General features: G+C 35.0%; 1 protein-coding gene across 2 annotated transcripts in view; it reads right to left on the bottom strand.

The window, feature by feature from the left end:
• LOC6644804 (bromodomain-containing protein DDB_G0280777) overlaps positions 1-23,871 on the bottom strand; it is a 47,583-nt gene that overhangs the window by 14,167 nt on the left and 9,545 nt on the right. Inside the window, exon 1 of one of the 2 annotated variants that reach the window (XM_023177092.2) lies at positions 2,171-2,216. The exons of the other annotated variant lie outside the window; for it this stretch is intronic. Coding sequence (XP_023032860.2) covers positions 2,171-2,204 — 34 coding nt within the window. The 5' untranslated portion in view covers positions 2,205-2,216. Of the gene's footprint in view, positions 1-2,170; positions 2,217-23,871 lie in introns of those variants that run through there. 2 annotated transcript variants of the gene reach the window in all.

The raw sequence follows: 23,871 nt of genomic DNA, 5'->3' as shown, positions 1-23,871 counted from the left end.
AATATACATGAATTACAATCAAAGTTCACCTGTTCACCAAATTTTGGTATATGTATATCGAAGTGGGAATAGTCAAAGAGAAGATAAACAAAATAGCTGCAAGTGCAGCGTATAGCCAAGTCGGTGACGTTGATTAAGTTTACTTGATTTTTCAATATTTCAGTTTGCTTAATTTGGATTGTGTGTGTTTTTGTTTTTGGTTTTTTTAGTGTCTCTGATTTTATGGCTTATATTTATTCATTAGCCTCCTTTTTACTATTACTACTACGGCTACTAACACTATTATTGTTATTTGTTGTTGTTGCTGTCTTAACTCTAAACGAAAAAGCACACAATAAACCAGTCGGATAGTACGTTAAAATAGTTTTTTATTTTGTCTTTTGAAGACCAACAATGATTCCGACATTGTAAATACCCTGTACTCTAGTAGAAAATTCTGTATGCAGATGACTATGATATTGAGATTGGCATCTCTCTTTCAAGAGAATATTAATTACACTTCTTTAACCAAAATTTTTTTTAGCTTCCATCAAGAGGAAAAATTTTTAGAAAATTCTTATTTCTATTAAGGACATTTTCTTTAATCCCTTCATGATGCGGTAAGAGGACACTTCCATTATTTTCTTAAAAACTTCTCATTTTTATTACCTATTTCTATGAAGGACACTTTCCTTTAGCGAGTTTTCAATTGTTATTAACTTAGGCTGTTCCTTTCAGCCTTATTGATAAATTGTCAAGGTCATTTTGATAGGGTATAAAAAGATTTACCAAACCTCAGAGCAAAATTGTATCTGCCAATTAAATTAACACATTTCAATTAGCATTTAAGCAATTTGCATAAAACAAACACATACCCTTACAAACACACTCTATCAGACACACACAAACACACACACACACACACACACACACACATAAGGAGAAACTGAATCGGTTATAGACAACTTAGGAGATCTTAAACTGTGTGTTTAATTATTAGTTACTTAATTCTCTAGTTCCAATCGGAGGTCCATCAGTCTAACCTAAACTAACCTAACCAAATTCTCTAGTTAATATGAACTAAACCAACTATCAATATTATTTTGTATTCTAGTCTTTCTGGGCAATCAATTACAAAAAATCCACATTGATTAGTATAGAAAGGTTTTAAAATAAATTAAATGAGCGAGATGGGGTGAAAAAGCATATTAAATAACAAAAACAAATTAAATTACAGAATTTAGCATAAATTTGGATTTTTTTACTTTTTTGTTTGTTGCAAAACCAGCAAAATCAGTTGTCCTGAATATTACTTTAAATATGTTTCTTGGTTTAAGTTCTTAATTAAAGGTTCTTGCAATATATATATGACAAGAAATTCAAAGCTGTTTACTTTAAGCACATTATATTACCAATTTTCCGCTAGTCGGAATGATTAACTTTCTTAAAAGAGCTCTGCGTGGCCCGTTGGAACCAAATATTTACGGACAATGTAATATATATAAAGGAAGATTTAAGCCTTATTTTATGATTTCAATTTTTTATACGTGCAATACATAAATGACCTTTGTATATTGTATACTACGGTACGTATACGTAATATCATTTCAAGTTAATGAAATAAAGAACCAACACCATTTACATGATAATATCTTTATGTCCAGCAAAGAGCAAAAGATCTTAAAAAAAATTTCAGTTAAAATAATTGTTGAGCAACCAAATTTTAGAATCAGAAGCAAACTTGGCCTCATAGGGATAAAAACGTGCTCTAAATAAATAATATCACACAGTAAATCTTAAGAAACATCTTTGAGATATTTTCAAATCAATTTTACAGTAGGATTTTTAATGGCTTATTCTAATATACTGATTTCTCTTATCGTAGTAAATCAAAACTGATATTCCACCTATAATATAGTCTACAATTATATAGAACGTACTTAATACAATTTTTTGTTTGCATTTGATACTTTGTTTTTGGATAGTTATTTTTGTCTATCATTAAATGCTTTTATCAAATTTGGGAATCAAGTATAAAGAGAACCGGAAATCGGGAATAAGCCAGGATACAATAGATCAATGTAATAAGTAAAATTTAATTCAACTTTCGTTTTAGCTTTCACCCAATAGCTAACTAAATAAAAAATAACTTAACAAAAAAACAAAAAAATATATAAGGGAATATACAAACATTTAAAAAATGGTAATCCAAAATTAATCCACATAGTAAAATGTTCATGCATTTTGATTGACTTTGTATTGATTTTGATTTCACATTTTAATTGATCGATTTATCGGTTCATCCCCGCAAAATTGTTATTTTTCTTTTATACATAAAGAATGTGTTGTTGTTTTTTTTTTCAACTTTTGTGATTTCTATTTCATACGAAATGATTTCTTTCATTTTGAGAATATTTTTCTAGCTGTTTGGTGTTATTTTTGTTTTTGTTTCTTTATTGTGTGTCTGTGTGTGTGTGTGTGTGAGTGTGAGACATTTCGAGACCAAGAATTGAAACCCACGGGACATTAAAACATTAAAATCAAAATGTCCAAAATAAAAGCTACAAAACTATGAAAAGGAAATGAAAATGGCGCAAAAATTTACCGAGGGTTAATTATAGAGTATTGAGAAAACATTTTAAACTACTACTAAAAAGCTTTTTAAAGGTATCCTAAATCCGATTTTGATACGGACTTATCATATTTTTCTTTTCGCTCACTTTTCTTTAATACTTAAAAAAATTCAAGTAGATTTTGAGTTACAAAGAAACATTTTAATGACAACCCTCGTGAGTGTTGTTTTTAATGTTTGAAGTCTCCGAAAGTGTGGCGACAATTTGGCCATAAATCAAATTAGATTGTCAATATAGTACATAGTTGGCCTTTGAGCAGTGGGAGGGCGGGGAAGGTGCTCCGTGTATTGGGAGCAAATTTTCCAAGAATTTGAAATTATTTAAAACTAAAATGACAATAATTTTGAATACGATTCACATGAAAACAAACATATATAAAACCTTTTTTAAAGCCAGTTACTTTCTATGTAGCAAAGAAACAAAACAACAACAAAAATACAAGAAAAAAAAATAAGGAAAAGAAATTCCACACACACAAGACAAGCTTAGAAAATAACGACTTTGAGATACCCTATACTTAAATATTTTAATTCATAAAGCAAAATTAAGTCACTCTCAAAGTTACTTTTGTGGGTTGACTCCTTTTTCTTTGATTTTTGTTTTTTTTTTTTTTTTGTGATAGAGGGTATTAAACAAAAAAGAAGAAGAAACATGTTTCATCTAAGCGACGGTACGACCAACAAGACCAACAAAAACAACAACAACAACGACTGCGAGGGCTTCCGGTTTCGCTTGGCAAGTGAGTTCATTATTTGTGCTCTGAGGCTTGGCCATATTCATAGTTGAAGTAACATTTGATGACTGACGAGGAGACGACGACCACGGCGATGGCGATGGCGACGAGTGGGACCCAGTAGGGGCGGGGTTTAAGGGGAATCAAATTAACATATACAAAACTATGCGATAAAGCGTGGACTTGGATAGCAGCAGCAGCGGCAAAAATAAGCAGCGAATGAATGCTCGGTAATACTTATAATAAGCGAAGCTGTCGACGACACGCCGCTATGCGAAGGTCACAACAAGAGAAACAGCCCAACCGACTGACTACAAGCAAGAATTCATTCACTCATATTCCCCCCACAAACACCCTCTCTCTCTCTCTCAGTTAGTGTGCCCTCCGCGACTGCGACGGCGACGGCGATAAAAGAAAGAAATATTGTATGAATAAAAAATGTAGGCGCGCTGACGAAAAATCAAGTGATTGACTATTTTTTCGAAATGCATTGACCACCAGCCACAAGAAACACAAGGGAAAACTATGACAAAATGGATCGTAAATAAAGTTACACTATTATTTTTATAACTTCTTCTCTCCAGAGAAACTGACGAGGCAAATAAGTGTCCTTTCAGGACTTTTGCTAGTCCTAGTCCCCTCTGCTTTACTCTTTCTGCCCACAAAATCCTTTAAGCTCGATGATCTTGCACTTGTGTGAAAATCGATTTTAACCGTAAAGGATTTTAGGATACGCTTATCGATATCTACATATATTGTTTTAGGCATTATTAGTGATCGTTGATAGGGGTAAAGAAAAGCGGCAATATGATCACTCACTCTACTTATTCTCTTATCGCCCATGTCAATACATATTTTCTATATTCGATATATTTCTATATATAATATGTAGAAATCACACACTTTAAAATTTTTGATAAATTTTCCATGTATGACTTGGCAACTTGTTAAAAAAAAAAACCAAAACTTGTTCAAGTTCTGCTGCTCTACTTAGGCTCTGTCCCTGCTACACCAAAAAAAAAAAAAGAACAAAACAATTTACCCTCTCCTCTCATAGTCATCGACAACGTGCCCGAACTCTCATGCTCTGTCTCTCCCTCTCTTCCAGTCTGACATTCAATTGCGCAGCAAATGCAACAGTTAATTGCATTATTTTCCTCTCGCTCATTGGTCTCTGTATCTCTTTCTCACTCTCTTCCTTTCTTTTAATTCAATACATTGTATATATGTGCATAGAGACTTTGGGCCGGGAGGGGGGAGGTAGGAGGTAGGCTCAGGGTGACGTGTATTAGCAATTCTTTCATATTCAATTCTTATGTTTACCTAATATGATTTGAAATAGGTTTTGCTTGTGTATGTGGAAAAGAAGAGAAGAAGAAGAAGCAAATTATTAAATAAAGTTCCCACCGATGAGAAACGTCAGGCTGAAGGACAATAAAAATACCAACAACAACAACAACATCCTTCTCAAGGACATTTAAAAGTGCGTCGCAGAACGCGAAACGAGTTTAAAAGAAAGAAAAACGAAAAGGCAAGGAATACATAACCCTTAACCAGCTGACATGTGTGTCTCTCTATGTGTGTGTGTGTGTTTGTGTGTGTGACGAACAACTGCGTCATGCACAACCCTTAAAAATTTTAAACAGAATTTCGGCTGCCCATCAAGAAGACCTCACAAGACATCAAATACACAACTCACTGTGGTACCCTTTCTTATTGTAATTACTATTACAAGAAATTTTTCATTTGTTGTTTTTTCTTTCAATTAATCAAAATTCAAAATTTCACATTTTTAGCTATTTTTTTAGTGCTGAAATTCATTGTGAACTAAAGTCAACATTTACTTCCTGACATTTCCCCATTTTTTGATTATTACTCAATGGCTTCTCTTTGCAAGTTCCTTGAAAATGTTTTAAGGAATTAAAGTGCTCAATTGAAGTTTCCGTTGATCCAAAATCAACTTCTTCGCATTTGGCGGCATTTATTTGTATATATTTGATGACGAGAGTAACTAAAAACGTTGATATATGATCTAACTAGTTTATTTTTAGTAAACGTCGATGTTTTAGTTCCACCTATATGAAGCCAATTTCATAATAAACCATTTTTAAATTCTAACCTCATTGATTACGCATACGTCACATGTGACAGAAAGAAGAGAAATAAAAATAACAACATTATGAAAGAGATGTGAAAAGAAAAGCAGGTAGTCGACAGGAGAGAAACAATAAAGTAAACGGTAAACGGCTGGCACAAATAATATTAGCGGCCGGCTTAAGTGCAATCATTCATGAGCCAACTAAGCGTAAAGAGAGAGAGAGAGAGAGAGAGCGCGTAGAGCCAGAGAGAGGAAGAGCGAAAGAGAGTAAATGAAAAGGGATAAGCAGTGAAGGATGAGGAACTGTTGCTTCCTTAATACATACATATGTATGTGTGTGTGTGTGTACATGTTTCAGCACGTCCTGAGCGCGTGCACAGACAGGCTGACTGAATGACTCGCTTAATGACTGACTGACTGAGTGGTAACAGCCGCCGCCGTAGCCTCTGCCTCAGCCGCCGCCGTGGCCACAGCCGCTGCTGCTTCTTATTGACATTGAAGCGGCGGCCGCCCGTTGCCGTCTGTTGAGTAACACCCGGCGCAGATGCTAAATAAGAAGCAGGAATTAAAGTGTAAAGGCGTGTATGTGTATGCGTGTGTGTGAGTCCTTATGCTGCGTGTCCTTATGCGTTGTATGACACCAAGAAAACTAAGAACAAATAACAACAAAGTGAAAACAGAGAGAAGAATAGCTGCCAGCACAATGCATGAATGAATAAAACAAAAAAGTGAATGACTACTTTTGAATGGGATGGATAGATTAAATATTATTGAACTATAAGTACCGAAATATCATCCAAAATTGCTATATATACCATTTCAATGATCAAGTAAAAAAGAGTAAACTGAAAGATATCTAAATTTTCTTAAGAAACTAGCCCACGCAGATGAAGATTTCAAAAAGAATTTTCTTTAGCATTTGTACACACTTATACATAATATTTTAGACTAAGTGAAATACTCCTAAGATCAATTAACATGCCACAATAGCATACATACATCATCTCATCTTTTTAAGAGAACCCGTCATTCTTCTGTATGTATATAAACATGTACATACGTCCTGTTAAATGCTTCCGAAAAACTTTTTTCAAAAATTGTTTTACATAGTTTAATGAATTTTTAGTAAGTTCTTTTTTTTCCATGGTGACTTAATACTAAAAGCTAGTTCTTTCGGGGATACTGGAAAAGAAGATGGATCAACAAAGACTTAATGTTCGAGTCTAACAAATTCTCTTCATTCCTTTAGTCTCTAAAGTTGTCGTTGCTTCCTTTTGAAAGGATATACAAAATTCTAATTAGGTATTTATGCAAAGAAATGCCTGATCTTTAGCTTTTGTTATTACTCAGCACTTGCTTAGAACATTCTTTATTTTAAAAACAAAAAGTTTCATTCGGGGTTCAAAGTTTTCTGTTGAAATAGGAACATTCAATTATATATCCAGCAACATTTGTGGATAATGGTGTAAGAGAGGACAACAGAAAGGTCTTGACTATCATTGAAATCGAAGATAGTCCTTGACCATCTTTGAAATTAACAACAAAGTGTTTGAACAAATCATGGCTTTAGTAAAATCGTCTAAAAACGAGTATTTAGTAAAATTTGAAAAGCTATGGCTGCATTATTTTACTGGATATAAATAAAACATCAACTGAAACATAAATACGTATCTGATATGGTCGGTTTCAGAGGGAAAATTGGGGGGTCTCCCCCCGAAATATCTACATTTCTAATAATTTTTTGCTTTTTGCGTTTGTCTTTACGCCAAAATAATAATAGTTTTTATAAATCTTCAAATTGACAAAAATTACTAAATTTTTTAAACCGAAAATGTACATTTTCTGAACGGCTAACCCTAATGTATATCCGTTCATTGTATATGGTATTTCATTTTTTATTAACAAATTAACAAATTTCAAAAGAAATATTTTTGTTCTATGGTTTCCCATGAATCAGATTGCGATTATTGAAGGGAATTTGGGGCGATAAGGGGAGAATACCATATAAGGCATTATCAAGTAAAGCTTAATTTTTCATTCATTTCATAGGAAAACAAATCTACACTTAGAAAAATGTAAATAAATTTCTTTTTACAGAAAAGAAGTGTGTTTTGAAAAATAAGAAGGAAACAAGAGTATGAAATTTTTTAACCAATAATAATTGTTTATGCCTTTTTTTATCGGTGCAAATTAAATTTTCAATGAAATGATTTTAAAAATCAAAATGCAAAATTATTCTCATATTTCATCAGACAACTAAACAACTAATTCGTCATTAAAAGTGACGAAATGTGAGCAGCAAAGTTTACCGACTTTTGTGAACTTTTTTGAAGGGAATACTAACATTGTTTTCTTTTTGATTTCAACACAATTTATAAATCTTTGTTTTGTATATAGCAATTTTTAGTATGTAATTGTAAATAATTAATCCAAATTGGATATTAAATATTACACTTTAAAAACGTTTTAAAATTGCTTCTCATCTTTCACCCAAAGTATTTTGTTTCAACTAAAATTTAATCACTTACTAAATCAACTAATAGCAATTAAAAATCAATCAGTATTTTGTATACACATCGAAATACACTTAGCAAGTTTTTCTTGACTTTGTTTTAAACTAGGAGAAATTAATTTTGAAATTTCAAACCAATTTTAGGTAAATCTGATCTGATCAGAAAGAAAGGTATAGAAGGTACTTCCAATATCCATTTGGCTAGGTTTGATGTACTCTAGAAATTGTTAGAAGTTTTCAAGATGTCGTTTTTGTTTATCAGTAAAGATACAACAAAAACAACAACAAATTCTTGCTTCTCATTGTGAAATAAATTTTAAATTGCAATTGCAGCTAAAAACACAGCAACAACAACAACAACAACAAAATAACCAAATAGGCAATGGAAATTTTGTGGAACACAAACTTGTTGCTCTCTGTGCCTATGTATGTGTGTGTGTCTGTGTGTGTGTGTTTGTTCGCTTTTCATGTATGGTAGAGATTTTACATACTTTAAATTGTGGTTCATTTATTTTTATTAAAATTTAATTTAAAAAAAAAAAACTAAAATTCTTTTGGTGTAAAATTTTTCTCTTTTACTTTTCACTGGCAGCACACAAAAACAACAACAAAAAATATCACAAAACTTAAGTTGGTTATTTTTTTGTATTTTTTTTTTTTGCACGTCATCAGCAGAAAACCAACAACAACAACAAAACCGCGCGCGTAGTTGTTAGCATGTGTCTGTTGTGTGTGTGTGTGTGTGTGCCTGACTGTCTCTGTGTGTGTGTATTTTAGTCTCTTTCTTTTCAACGTGTGCGTAATGTGTCTGTCTGTCTCTCTGTGTGTAAGTCTATGTCTGTGTCTATATGGCGACGACAACAACGGGGCGTATGAGCAATGGGCTAAAGGCGAAAACTTTGCCACTTTTGTTTTTTGTTGCAATACGCCGCAATAACAACAAAAACTGCATAAAACAACAACAACGCCAGACTAAACGCACTGCGCGTACAACAAAAATAACAACAGCAACAAAAACAAAACAAAACAAAAAGGAAGAAAAACTACTACAACAACAACAAACACACACAGCAGCAACACAATATAAAAACGCGCAAAAACTTTACATTTATTTTGTAGCTGTCGTTGCTGCTGCTGCTGCTGCTGCTGTGGGCGAACACTGCGACGCGACGACGCGTACGTTTTGCCCGTGTACGATTCACAATATTTTCTATTTTCTACTACTCTTCTTCTTGTTTTTTACCGCTGCGTTTAACGCGACGCCGTTGTAAACGAGTCGACAGGTAAAGTGTTTTTGCATTTTTGTAAACGTTAATACGAATTTGGCACTTCTTTCGGTTCAATTTTTACTTTGCGTTGCGCGCTCATTTCGACCGATGTCTTTTCCACAAGAGAGCAAAAACAATAATAACACAAAACAGAAAAACAAAAAACAACAACCTTCGAACCGCCTAATGTTGTAGTCAAACCACACGAAGTCATTCCCAACCGCACGAAGCCAAACGCAACCACACGAAGCACACAGAACTCCTTGCAACTACAATCGAACTTGAGCCGTCGAGCCATTTGCACACTGGGCAAAGGTCGAGACATTTTAGCCAGAAATTGTACATTGTTTTTACGAGTTTTACGTAACCAATATTTTATGTCAAATCGTCATATCTGTGTAAATATTTTGAACATACAACTAAATCAAAATCATATTGCAATGCAATAGTTGCTTTGTCTAACAATGTTTGCGATTTGCAAAGGTTTTGCTTTGAATTTTTTTTATTTTGTGTGCAAAACGTAGTTATTCGTACCAGTGTGCATTGATGGCAACATCGAGCCATTTCTGCCAACATTAAGCGAAAAGCAAACGATGTGCAGCAGACAAAAGAGAGGCAAAGTGAGAGAGTATGACCAGAGAGTTTTGGAGAGGCAGATATGGCCAGTTCCACAGCACGAGAGAATCAGAGAGAAAGAGAGGGAGAGAGAAAAGACCTATTCTCGACTCTTCTATTTGTTGCTGGATGTTGTTTTTGCTGGCTTTTGGCTTTGCCTTTATGCTTTTGCTGTTTTCGTTGTTATTGTGTTTTTGCCCAACACTTGTCGCATTATGCAACGAAACGCACGAAGTCAAAACGCTGCTCTCTGATTGGTTGAAAGGATGTTGAGCCGAATACCATACGAACGAAGTCAATTCTCTCGCTTGCCCTGTGTGACGTAGTGGTCAAGCAATTGAGCGTGACAATAACAACAACAACAACAGCATAAGGAAGCAAAATGTAAAACATATTAGATGGCAGCCAAAAAGGAAAATATAACGATAATATGACTGGCTTTTCAGAAATTGTCTTGGGTCTGAAAAGCCAAAATGTCCTCGTGGGAGTCATGGTCATCATCTTCTACATATCGTCCTCTCATCGTGTTAACATCATACAATCATTAAAGAGCCTTGGCTCAGTGTAATGCGAGGTTGATTGCTCAAGTAAAATGAACATCCCGTCTAAAGGATAACTCTCTGAGCAAAAGAATCCGTTTTACTTAACTAAACGACTCTAAAAAAGATATCTGGAGCACATTTTGACAATATAAATGTCAATTTCAAACATACATATATTAAAGAGGAGTGAAATGCACAAAGTTTTGACTTTTTATCATATTTACGAAGCTTTTTAAACCAAATGGTTGGAAAAGTGACCAAAATATGTTAAAATAGTATTACTTAAATTTCTTTTTTTACATATTGGGAAAGTAAATAATATTGCTTAATTATTCTATACTTTATAACTGAAGAAAAAAGGCAAATAAGTGGATTTCATATTTGCAAACACTTTTTCAATTGTTCTTATAGTTTTATTTCCGATCAATTGACGCCTCACCCCATATGAATAATCCAAATTGTTATAAATACTTGTATATTTTGAGAAGTAAAACATTAAAATGAATTTAGAAATAATTTTACTTACTTCTCAACGAGTTAAACTTTAACTGTTTAAGGTAACATAAGCAACCTGGTTTTTTTTTTAGCCAAATCTTTGCAAAAAAATGTATTTCTATGTATTTAAAAAAGGTTTTAAATGAATATTTCCGTATTATTTAAATGAAAAATTAAAAAGTTAAACGTAAACGAAATAATTTGTCGCAACTTCAACTTAAACTTCAATTTTTACTATCCTTATTGAAGAAGTTCAACCGATTTTGATGATTATTATTATTTAGTTTAGTATAATACTTGGAAACCATCAACCTAACTATTTTTTTTTTTAGCCCCAGCAACTATAGCCATCGGCTTATGACTTTGATTAATTTGTGGTATTATTTAGAAAGATAAATCTACATATTTTAATTTTTAGTTAAAAGAAATTTAAGAATATATGCACTTATCCTAAATTTAATTTATGTATTATGGAATCTTTATAACTATGTCCAGTTTCGAATATTTTTTAACTGACTCAAATCAGTGTTGTCGTAATGTAAATCAATTCTATGAGTCACAATTTGGAAACTTAAATATACATATGTATAAAAAAATAATGTTGTTGGCATTTAGTCGTGTGGTCTGTGGTCTAAATGTATAAAAAAAAGACATGTTTACACTAATTTAAAAACCAAACAACAACAAAATATATATATTAAGAAAATTAACCAAAAACCAAAAGAACAATAAATCTTCCAGAATCTTCACACATTCAAGTAGGCTGGATAGATCCAACATGAGACTTTCCAGACTTTCTTTATCAACACCAACACTAACACACTATCATCTACAACAACAACAACAACAATAATAATAATAATAATAGCAACAGCAACGAAAATACATTTAGCGATAAGTAATTTGAATTTAAGTTGTAGCTTTTATTTTAGGTTTGCTCATAATAGTATCCGCCAGATACTCTACGAAATGTAAATGGGGGCAAATATCTGTGGCAAATATTTAAAAGGATATTTGGTTACCTTTCTCAGGATCTTTAGTTTTAAACACAAGACATTTGCAAGTTGTATATCATTCTCTTTATTTTTGTTGTGATTTTCTTAATTTAAGAATTTCATTTAATTTCATTTTATTTGATTGTTGTTATATTTGTTGATAAATGAAATCTGTTGCTGCTCTGTGGCTGCCTCTATTTTCATTTCTGTTGAAAGAGAATTTTGGAATTTTGTTTTTTGCACTCTTCTTTCTTGATAAGATAAGGAAAAGTAAAGTATGTATTTGTGTTGGCCATGTGTGTATATGAAATATACTGACGTACATACATTCCTACAATATATATTATACATATATGTATGTACGTGGATGATATTTACATATATGTATATAAGACAAAAGCCATACAAGTTGGAATACTGGACAAGTGGTTGGAAGTGCGCGTGCCGCATGTCCCGTTGATAACTTTTTTTTCCCCCACTTTATTTTTTCTTGTTGTGTTGTGTGTGTTCTTTTTGGCCATGTGTCATGAGTCATGCTCAAATGGTAGCCAAAAAGGAGAGTGATTCATTCCATTTTACACCATTGCATTCTACCTTGACCCAAACGCAACGGGACTAAATTGACTTTGCTGCAGTTGCAGATACATTTGTATCTTTTAAGCCATTAAGGGCATGCGGCAGAGGCAGCTCAGCATATAATAAAAGAAAAAATGGGAAAATGCGAGAGAGAGAGAGAGAGAGAGAGAGAGAGACGGAGAGGGAGAGAAAAAACACCATCATCAATTGGTGAAAGTTGTTGATCAGGCCTGTGAAAATGCCAGCAACGACTTTTCCATTTCGTAAATTGGAGATTGGAGAATGGAGAACTGAGAAGAGAGTGTATATATGCTGAGAGATACGAGTTTGAGAAAAGGAGAGAAGCAACAAAAAGATTATGTTTAATTTCGTTACCATTTTCTTTTATGTAAATTGTTGTTTGCTAAATTATTTATACTTCTTATTGTTGCAACTCCTTTCCCCCCTCAAGAGCTCATGTCCAGGCTAGACAAGACCACAAAGACACAACTAGATAAGAGATACATACATTCGACTTGCAGAGCGTGAGATTTTTGGCACACACACACACACACACACACACACAGACATATGTATGTCTCCTCTTGTCCGGCTGACAAATGGACGGAAATGGACACACACGACGAGACGCCAACAGCTGAGCGAAACTAAACTTTGTGTGGATGAACGGGATGGGGACAGACGAGGGGAAAATAATGAAGTCAAAATGGTCACGCTTACCCGCACATGGACGGGAATGGTACATTATAATGGCCAAAAGTAGAGGTAGGACGTGAGAACAAATGAAGAAGAGAAGAAAAGAAATGAAAAACTTGGTTGTCGGTTTCTCCAACCATGCAAATGCTACAACAACTTGATCCAACCAAGATCAAAGTTGAAGAAAACAGAAGAAAAGACAACCAACACACACACACACACACACACAAGGGGCACAAAGATAAAGTCAGACTAAAACTTCACGTGTGGGTTGAACCGGCAATGTCAGTGGCATCAGTCCGCCGATTGAATGATGCGATAATAAAAACTGAAGACAGCTGAAATTAGGTGACAAGTTCTTAAAGAAAATTCCATTTTCGCTTCAGTTGATTGCGAGAAAAATTTCATTTCGCAAGAATATAAAAAATTGGCGCCCAACGTGGGGCAACTTTTATATAAGGCTTTTACCCATTTGTGTTAATGACAAAAAGCAAAAAAATTGTTTCAAACTAAAAGTTTATCGTTTGTTTCCTTCACTTCCTTTTCAATAATTCTTAACTAACTCTTTTTCCTTTATGACCTGATCAAAGGACTTTTTAAATTAAATCGAATGCAAATTATATGTTTTCATAAGTTAGTTGATTCAATCATGATAAATTAAGACCCTTGAAGGCATTTGTTCTTTTTTTTCTTCTCATTGCTGGCTAACGATTTCCTAGAACAAACTATGAATATCTTAACTAAATGTTCTAGTAAATGCATGTATATATAATTTGCATGTTAATGTTTCGAATTGCACTTGAGCCCATCATCATCATCATCATCATCATCATAATCAACAACAACAATGAGTGGCGAGTCCAGTTGAGGCTGTCCACAGCTGCCAACTAACCGACCAACCATCCGACAGACAGACCAACTAACCAGTCGACAACCTTGACACAAATGCATGCAGAAATCCACACACACACACACAGAGAGAGAAACACCAGGCACAGGCACACTATCCCACAATCAAGGGCGAGGGCACAATCAGCCAGGGAAAAGTGGGCGTATTTATCGCACGGACCCCGTCATGTCTGTCTGACTGGCTGTCTGCCTGCCAGCCTGCCTGATTGTCTTTCTCTTTCCCTCTCTCACTCTTTGTGTGTGCCTTGACTCGTCTCATCAGGTAGCAACCTGGTACTCATTTGCCTAATAGAACAATTATCGACGCCTACGGGCAATGCTTGATGAGCGACCGCGAACGAGTGTTGTTGGGCGTTACATAAATATAACACATAATGATGACACTCATCATTATGATGATGATGATGATGATGGTTGGTCATAACAAACAACAGGTTAGACATTTTAATGTAAGCTCTATATAAACACAAATAGAATGGAATGCCTTAACATTATTCCTTTCAACTAAAAAAGGGATAAAATTAGAAAACTTTTTTGTTAAAGTTGTCCGTGAAGTTTTGTCGATTCAAAATATTTCTCAATTACAATGTTAACTATAATTATTCGTAAATAAATAAAAAGCTTTGTCGATTCAAAATATTTCTCAATTACAATGTTAACTATAATTATTCGTAAATAAATGCACACTAAAATTCAATAATGGAATAGGAAAATAGAGAAAAGAAGCATAAGAAGGCTCTTCTTAAGATCCTTAGTTATAGAAAAGTACAAAGAAAAAAAAAAGGCTTCAAAGTTAAGGGAGAACATTTGCATTTTCTCTTGCATCAAGTAATTTTACTCGAGTAATGAAATATTATTCTGGGTGAAGAAAATTTCCCACATTCCACTTTGTTCTGACCATTTAATAAAAGATTTTGAAGTTTATTGTTCTCGAAAAGGTATTTTGTTAAATATCTTTCACACCGTTGACATACGAACCATATGGTAGATTTATGTTATTTTTAATTTTAGCAACTTGACACACACACACACAATCTCCCACACACTCTCAGGCGCACACATGGATTTCATGCTACTTCATTTCATCTTCCTGTTTTGCACTTTTATCTTGAGGAAAATACAATACAATGGCTGCCGTCATAATGAATGAGTCAAGCCAAGAACTAGAAGAGGGCGCCAAGTTAAAAGACAAAGCCAACAGCTAACAAAAACACAAAAATGACGAGCAGGAGAGAGTGAGAGAGAGCACAAAAATAAAGGCAGCAGGCGAAGACAAAGTGCAAGCACATTTTACGGCTGTTGCATTGCAAAAGGCAACGCAAATAAGCGGCAAGGACGCCAACGCGAGGCCATTCACGATGCGCTTAAAAATGTCAAGGCCCTCCCTTCGTCCCAGCCCCAGCTCACAGCTCACAGCCTGTTGTCACCCAAAGGTTGCCCTGGCAACGTTCATACAAATCCATAAGCCACCAGCCAAACCAGCCATATCAAGGACAATTCAATTAACAAACAATAGGCGACAACAATGCACATGTATATACATACATACATACATACATACATATAGATGCATAAAGAATGAATGCCTGCCAAGGACATGGACACCAACACGGAAATTTAACTTTAATGCAAAGAACAACAAATTTAATCCTGGCAATTGGACAGGTGGCATTTGTTATTAATGATAAGTGCATCAATGTATATATATGAAATTCGGCTACCGATTAAGTGTCAACATCATATTAACATTTAAAGACATTCCTTCGTTTCGTACACCTTCTCATTCCGTTGCCATTGGCTGTCAATGCGTTAAATAAGCACAAATGTAAGTGTAAACATAATCCTTTTCCAGCAAAACGCTTTATATGCCATTCATTGTTAGGGCTAGCATGCGCCACCTCTCTTTCTCTCTCTCTCTCTCTCTCTTTTCCCTTCCCTTTTGGTGTAATTCTTTTCTTTTTGTATACCCTGTAGTTGTCGCAAAAGATGTCATATCGACGTCACCAAAATGAACGAATGTGGTGAAAGAGTCGAGATTTTATTTCGCAAAATTCTCCGTACTTGGGACTCACCATCTTTTTACCTAGGGCACCTGTAATTCCCAACTGGTTTAAGCATGAAGCGAGTATAGCATGCGGGGAATCGTCAATTGACAACGAGTTGAAACTAATACATATAATACCTATTACTAAAAGTTCTCAGATTTTATATTCGACAAATAGAAATCGAAAAGGTTTCCCTATTTATAACAATCACATAATGTTTAAGGTAAGAGACTCTTTCATTTGAGTCTCGGAATACAAGGTATTTGCCAGTCGAGTCGATTTGCTTGTTTCATTGGCATTTTGTTGCTGTTTTTAATGTGGCTTTGCGTGTCAAATCAGATTTTGTAATTTCTGTTATTTGCAGCGAGCGATTTGTTCATGTTTATTTTCTTTCTTTTTTTCTTTTTACTTTTGTTTTCTTTTCGCCGTCGTCGTCGTTGGTATTCTTGTTGTTATCCTAGTCGAACAATTTCACTTCAACAATGTCCAATCCCCAGCAAGCAGAGAGCTTTATGCCACATTAATAAAGAGAAATAATGTTGCCGCAAATCGTCTGCTAATTGCCCTTTAACGGCAAGCAAATAATGGCAATGAGATGTAATTAAGATTTATATGCATTTTAGACTCTATATTTATGTCACGCACCTTCACATACCCTGCAGCTGATATGCCACACGATTATGAATAACTACAACAGAAAGATTAGTCGTTACTATCAAATGATAAGTTGACCAGTTCTAGGTTCATTTTCTCATTTCATCAATTTAAGGAACAAAAATCAAGTTCAAATTTCATTATTTCCCCATTTTTTAATACTCAATCTCCTCAGTCCTGAGTCCACGTTGACCATTTCAAATTGCATTTTCACATTATGTCAAAATACAAAATTTTGTGTAAGTCCTGAACGAAGAAATTCGGTTCTTTACTTCCAAAATATACGTTCAAACGATAAGCCGTTTAGAGAACTCTTTAAGACAAGGATGTTTAATCTTAATCTCGTTCGATAATTCAAGGCCTTCAGGGCCCAAAATTTTAATTTTAATTGCTTTGCCCATCATCAGAATGGCTTAAAACCAAAAACACATTCACATATACACATACATAGAATCAAACAGGTGGGTGAAACAGGAAACATGCTGAGTGAAAGGTGGCTAGGGGGTGGGGTAGCGGTTGGGTGGGCGTGTGTCACTTGGGGGCTGAAACCCGAAAATGAAAATATGCGTGCACTTAAATTGCGTTTTTCGGTCAACCGCAGAATCGTCCATTTACCATTCCAACCCAACCCTCTCTGACCCAATTGCCAGGATGTCTGCTGGCTTGCTGATGATGCGGGAAAAATGGTTTGCGGGACTGAATGAAAGGTCAGCTATACGATTGAATGAGTTGCAGTCAAGCGAGGGCAACATCATCATGATCATCATCATCATCGTCATTGCGATTGGTGGACAATCGCTCTCTGTGTGTGTGTGTGTGTGTGTTTGTTTCCAAGGAACTGACACTATGATGACAGGATGCTTAATAAACGGCCATGCCGCTGGGTTTTTCTCCCCTTCCCCCCATTAAAGATGTGCATGCAAAATTGGATTTCATCGCATGGCCTTGTCCAGGATATTGAATGGCAATTGCTGTTGTTCCATTTTTACCCCCATCCCATTTGTGTTTACCAGTTAGTTTGCTCAATTTTTGTAGTGCAAATTGCAATTCAATTGGATTCACTTTAAAAGTTTTGCATGCAACAAATATGCTATGAAATAAAAGTAGATACATTTTATATACAAACATATATGCTTGGTTGTTTTCTAAACAAATCCTTTTAATCCTTTCATTAGATTAATGAGAATTATAAGCTTTTAAGTTTTCATCTATCGTCTCTTTTAGTCAAAGAAAAAAACGACGATGCAAAAATCTTTACAAAAAAGATTAAGGATATAATAAATGTATATTAAAGTGTTCCTTCTAGGAAAAAAAGTTGGTCATCTCAATTTTGTAGCGCATTAAAGGAGACATTTTCCTATATATATAGCCATTATCTGTCTATCCATTTGGTTTGGTGCATCGTTCTCTCTCAAATTTAAGAGCTTTCGAAATAAATCCAACTAGTTCGCGGTTTCCTAGAAGCTAATATGCCCACCAGTACAGAAATAACTAGGTTGGGCGAAAATAATGTGCAGACGACACTGCAGTGCTGACCAGAAGCCCAAGCATCACCTGTGCCACTAAAGCTTTACAACAATATGTGTCCAGTTTTGAAGACTGGGCTTCAATGTGGAACATAGGCGTAAACAGCAGCAAGTGTGCAACGGTTACTTTTGCAACAAGACCCTTGTCCTGCGGCGGCATCACAATGATGGGTTCTACAGGAAATTAAAGTTCAAATCCCACATTACCATGGTCAAGCAGTATGTAATGGCGAAAACAAGGAAAATGGCTTGGTTGGCTCGCACCTACAAACAAACTGTCATTACACAACAAAGTGACAATCTACAAAGCCATACTAAGCCCCATATGGAAATACGGAGTATAAATATACGGAATTGCAGCTACATCAAATGTAAAGAAGATAAGTGTGACACAATCAAAGATTCTAAGGCGTATATCCAACGTACCTTGGTATGTACGAAACAAGGATATTGAAAGCTCGGTTGATATCTGCAACGCCTCTGTGGTCACCCAAATAGTCTAGCCAGATGTCTCACTGCCAGACCAAGGAAGAGAAGACTGAAGCTGAATATCCCCACCCAACGGATCTCCCTAATAGGTCCCACGACTAATCAAATAATACGTCTTGTAAATTTTGTAAAAATGTAATATAGTAAATTTTGAATGCAACGTTTATCATCGTATGTAAATATCACCTGTGATCTATTGTTGTTTCCCTTTAATGTAAAGCTAGGTTAAGTTGCCACTGAAGGTATCAGAAAACTAGTTAAAACCAAATATACAAATTTTTAATAATAAAAATAAATATTGATAGGTTGAGTTTGTGTTGTTTCGGGATCGGATCACTATAATACAAAGCTGCCATAGAAAGGATCGACGAAAACCCAAGTCCTGGTAAGAAAAAATGTTTTTGTCTCGTAAGTTTTTGAAGCTAAACTGGCCAATAATTGTGTTTGGCTTATACTCACAAAGATTTATTAAGATTAAACTATCATTAAGGTTCCCTAGTACAGATTTTTATTTATTGGAGTATCTTTATATGGGCTTTTCATACATACATCGGATAAATAGATCTTCTGTGATAGTCATTACAAATCGTTAGTTAATCAAAGGTCATAAAAGGGAAAAGAGGCATAAACTATAGGAAAGGGAATTGCGTGTCTATCATTGAGAGAGTCATTAATGAAAGGTATATTAAGAACATTATTTCTCAACTTGAGACTAATCCTTTGAGCTACTTATAAAAAACTGATTTATGGTCTAAAATAATGAAAATTAAAAAAACAATGAAAGTGTACTTGCTTAGATTTCTTTAGATTGTTTTTTTATAACGATTCTTTTGAAATGAAATGGATTTTGCATTCTTAAAGATCCAGAATCAAGTGTTTAATATCTCTCATTGTTATCCATGTTGTTCTCTTTCTATTCCCTTCTTTTTGGTTATCTGGTCACATAGGTCACATGGAGAAGTTGAATACTGAAGGGAACTGAGCATCAGCAGCAGCAGCAGCAGTGGTCACAATTCTCGATATACATATCCATGACATGAATGCCAGCGACTCTGACTCCCAGCTGTCTCTCAATATGCTTCCTCCCATAATACTCTTACTACCAACTACCAAACATACCTAGCCCCCCAGCCCCCCTCTCCCCGCCACGGCGCACAGTTTAACTTGCCCAACCAGTAAGTTGGTTGCCTTCTGCTCTGACCAATCCGCATTCACTTTTTTATGTGTCACGTTGAGTTATTTTCAACGCGAATTTTCGAATTTATTCGTCGAACATTGGCCGCGCGTTCGTCTGGTTGACGATGAGATGAAGACCAGCAGTAGCAACAGCAGGAGGAGAAGGAGGAGGAGGTCGAAGAAGAAGAGAAGTGTAGTACTAAGCAAAGGATTGGCAAAGGGAAGAGGAATGAGCGGGATGTATGATTCCCTCCCCCCTTTCCGATATGCATTCTCATTCGCATTCTTTTGCTGCTGCTTTTCTCTTGCATATATGCATACATATGCACATATGTATGTTTGTATGTATGCGTTTTCTTTTTGTATATATAGTGTATATAGGTGGGGTATATTGAACAAATGAACTCCAATTATACACTTGTTCTTCATATAATTAAGTTAACTATTTATTCAAATGAAACAGTTTTGTTTAGAGGTCTTTAAGACGCTTTAGAAATTTGATTTAACAAATCTCCTGTTCATCCATATGAAAGTAGACTGAACATTTCCAAATTGAGATAAATTTCTTTAGTATTATTTCAAGGCAATCCTTCATCATGGATCATGGATTATCCTGTAGCAAGGTCACTTAGAAGATGACTAAAATGGTTTTCTATATTCTAAATGGGAATTTTCTTGCAATTTCCCTTGCGTTTTTATGGGTCCTTGCGAAAGTTTTGCTTAGGCAAGACTTGACATAATTTTGGATATTTTTTGAGACCCAAATAAGCTATAAATTGTTGGGAGGTAGGGTATTTGCAAGTCGACAAGTCCGAGACATTCACAACTAGACGTTTTCATGTGAGTTTTTTTTTTTTGTTGTGTTCTCTTGGTTTTTATTTTGCTTTTTTGGACATTGCCAGCGATGGCATTTTTGTGGCCCAAATTCATAGCAGGCGAAATGATGATAAAAGAAGAGAGAGGTGGCGTGGGATGTTGGGAAGAGGGGCGGAGGGAGGTGGTGCATTTGCAATGTGTCAGCGCCAGTTGCCTCAATGAATCTGTTTACATTTTCCACTTTGATGTCACTCTCTATCTCTCTCTCTCTCTCTCTCTTATTTCTTGCTCTCTATCCCTTTTCGTCGACATGTAGCATTTTCTCTCTGCGATTAGCACTCTTTTTCTTGATTTTAATGCTGCACATGCCGCACATTGAAACGTTGCACGTTCTGCCAAATGTTCATCTTTGTCTGATAGCTGATAAGAGAAGCTTGTAAGCAAACAAAGTGACTGAAATGTGGAACGAAGGAAGACTTTCAACCCCGCTCACTGGACACACAGACACACACACACATGGACAAAAGCACCGTTAAATGGTGATAGACACAGCCCCAACAAAAAGCTGTTTCTAAACTTGCAGCAGCAGCAACAAAAACCAACAACAACAACGACAAAGAAAACTTGCCACCAAGCTACTTCTAATAAAAACCGGGACACCACCAGGAAAATTGTTCAAGAAAATTCTTGTAAGAAATTAGAAGAAAAAAAAAGAACAAGAAATGAAAGAACAAAAACACAACCAAAGAACCCGCTGATGATCATCATGATGACGATGACAACGACGCGGCGCCGACGACGCTGACGCTGACGTCGGCTGCGGCTTCGGCTACGGCTACGGCAGTAGCTGTGATGCCAATTTCGCCGTTAGCTTGTAAGTTACTTCACCGCCCCCACCGTCCCTCTCCTACTACGTTCTTTGCCAAAGAGCTTGCGAGAGAAAGAGCAAACCAGAGCAAACAAAAAATAAGAGAGCGCAGCGCAACAGAGACCAAATTTTCTGACAAGACGCGACTTGCAGCAGCAGCCGCAAACCAAAGACAATTGCAACAGAAGCCAAAATGGTTCAGGCGGCAAATGTGGCAAGATGAAAGTTTCTTAAACCTAATTTATTACAAAATATTGTTAGACAAATAATTTAGTAACTATTTTTAAAAATATTTATGTAAACATTAGTCAATAGAAAGGGATCTTAGTTCGCGCATTTAACATATTAATGAGAGTTAAGAGAAAGGTGCCATAATTTTGACTCTTCCAAAAAAATCTTCTACAAACCATCGGTTCTCTGATATACATACATACACTATCCGCCTCGTGTCTATTCCCGACTTTGATACCATTTTTACATGTCCTTTTTTTGCATAACAGTTCTGAACAGCACTTTGCTCTTAGTATCAAAAATATCGTGCAAATATCGTGTCTTTCCATTACAATATCAACAAATAGTTCAACAAAATGTTTCAATTAATAAATAACAGACCAACAACAATGATAACGCCGGTAATTTTAGTCCCTAAAAAGATTAAGGACCTTCTCTGGAATATGCATTATTGCTTCAAATTGGTCTAGTTTAACAAAGAAACCTCCATAACTGGGTTTTACCCGGGCTTCAGGTCAATAAATCTTAATAATTTATAAGATTTAATATCATAGGCAGCACAAAAGGTGAGCAGGTTGTCTGTATAGTTATTCCAAGTACCACCAGGTTCTATCATCAGCAGACATCGCTTAAGAATCCACAGTTGTAATGGCCACACCATATCTTCAACGCTAAAAGTAGTTGGGAATTGAAACTACATGAAGCGAGAAAAGAACGGCAAAGCTTGCAACTGCAGATTCCATTATTATTATTATTTGCAAATATGCACATAAAAAAAGATATTTGCAAATAATAATTAGAAGAACTCAGTAGTTTCGTAAATTTTTCTAATTTGGCCATCTTACGTACAGTGGCTCACAGCTTATCATATTTTAAACTTTGGATCGACATAACTTTTTTCCAAAGGTTATATTCACAAAAATGAAATGCAGTTATGTTTTTTAATGTTTAAACGTAAGGTCACAATCTTTATTGATTATATTTCATAATTATATGCTTCTGAAGTTGATAGCAGATCATTTTTTTATGAGCGTTTCCTTTTTTGCGCGGAATTAAGAACGAAATGAACTATAACGACAGAAAGCATTAAGTAAACCAACTGAAAATGCTATCTCATTCACTCTTACAAGAACTTTTGCGCCTCCATTGAACAACTTTGCCTTATTTGGATTATAGTGAAAAGGTTTACACTTTTCAGATGACGTTTTTTAATCAAATTATTATGAAATTTTAAGGACTAATGGTGGACAATATCCAGTGCAATTTAAATTTCATAAAAATCTATATAAACGTTGTCAATTTCTTAATAACAGAGTAATACTTTTTATCAATATCCATTGGTCCTTTAAATCTCATACAAATCTGTTCAAGAATGGCCAATAAAATAGGAATAGAAATTATATTATCCTATTTGATGATCATATTCCGAAATAAATTCATCATACTCCTCATAATTCGATGGCTTTTTTATTATTATTTATCTGTTTTAATATTTATTTATCGATCTATTGGGTACATTTTACTTTTATTCAAGGACATTGAAAACGATCTAACAATAAGATTAAATGGCCCAATATTTAGCTACAAATTAGAACAAAGTCTGGCTATCAATCCAATTATTAGGCCCTTCATCTGAAAACAATTCATTTCTGATTACCCTCACTTGGTCTTTCCTTCAAAAGGATCGGAAAATCTAATTTTAAAGTATCTATCGATTGTTTTAAGTTAATTAATCGATTGAGTGACCGTTCCTTTTATTTTTATACAACTTTTGTCGCCTGCATAGCTCTGTCTATGTACACACACACACACATAGGAATTTATGTATACAATGTGCCTGTGTCTGTGTGTGTGTGTTTTTTTTTGTGGCCATCAGCATCCGGCTTTTGCTCTAACAAAAACAGAATAATACAAACTGCCAAAGAGAGGCAAAAGATGGAAAAGATGAAAACTGCAGAGAAGCAGTTAACTGCAAACAAAACAAACGCAAAAGAAAAGAAAAACCAATTGGTAAT

This window comes from Drosophila willistoni (genome assembly GCF_018902025.1).
Source record: "Drosophila willistoni isolate 14030-0811.24 chromosome XL unlocalized genomic scaffold, UCI_dwil_1.1 Seg142, whole genome shotgun sequence".
NCBI lineage: Eukaryota > Metazoa > Arthropoda > Insecta > Diptera > Drosophilidae > Drosophila > Drosophila willistoni.
The sequence above is the reverse complement of the archived record's forward strand: the minus strand, read 5'-3'. Positions and strand labels throughout refer to the sequence as shown.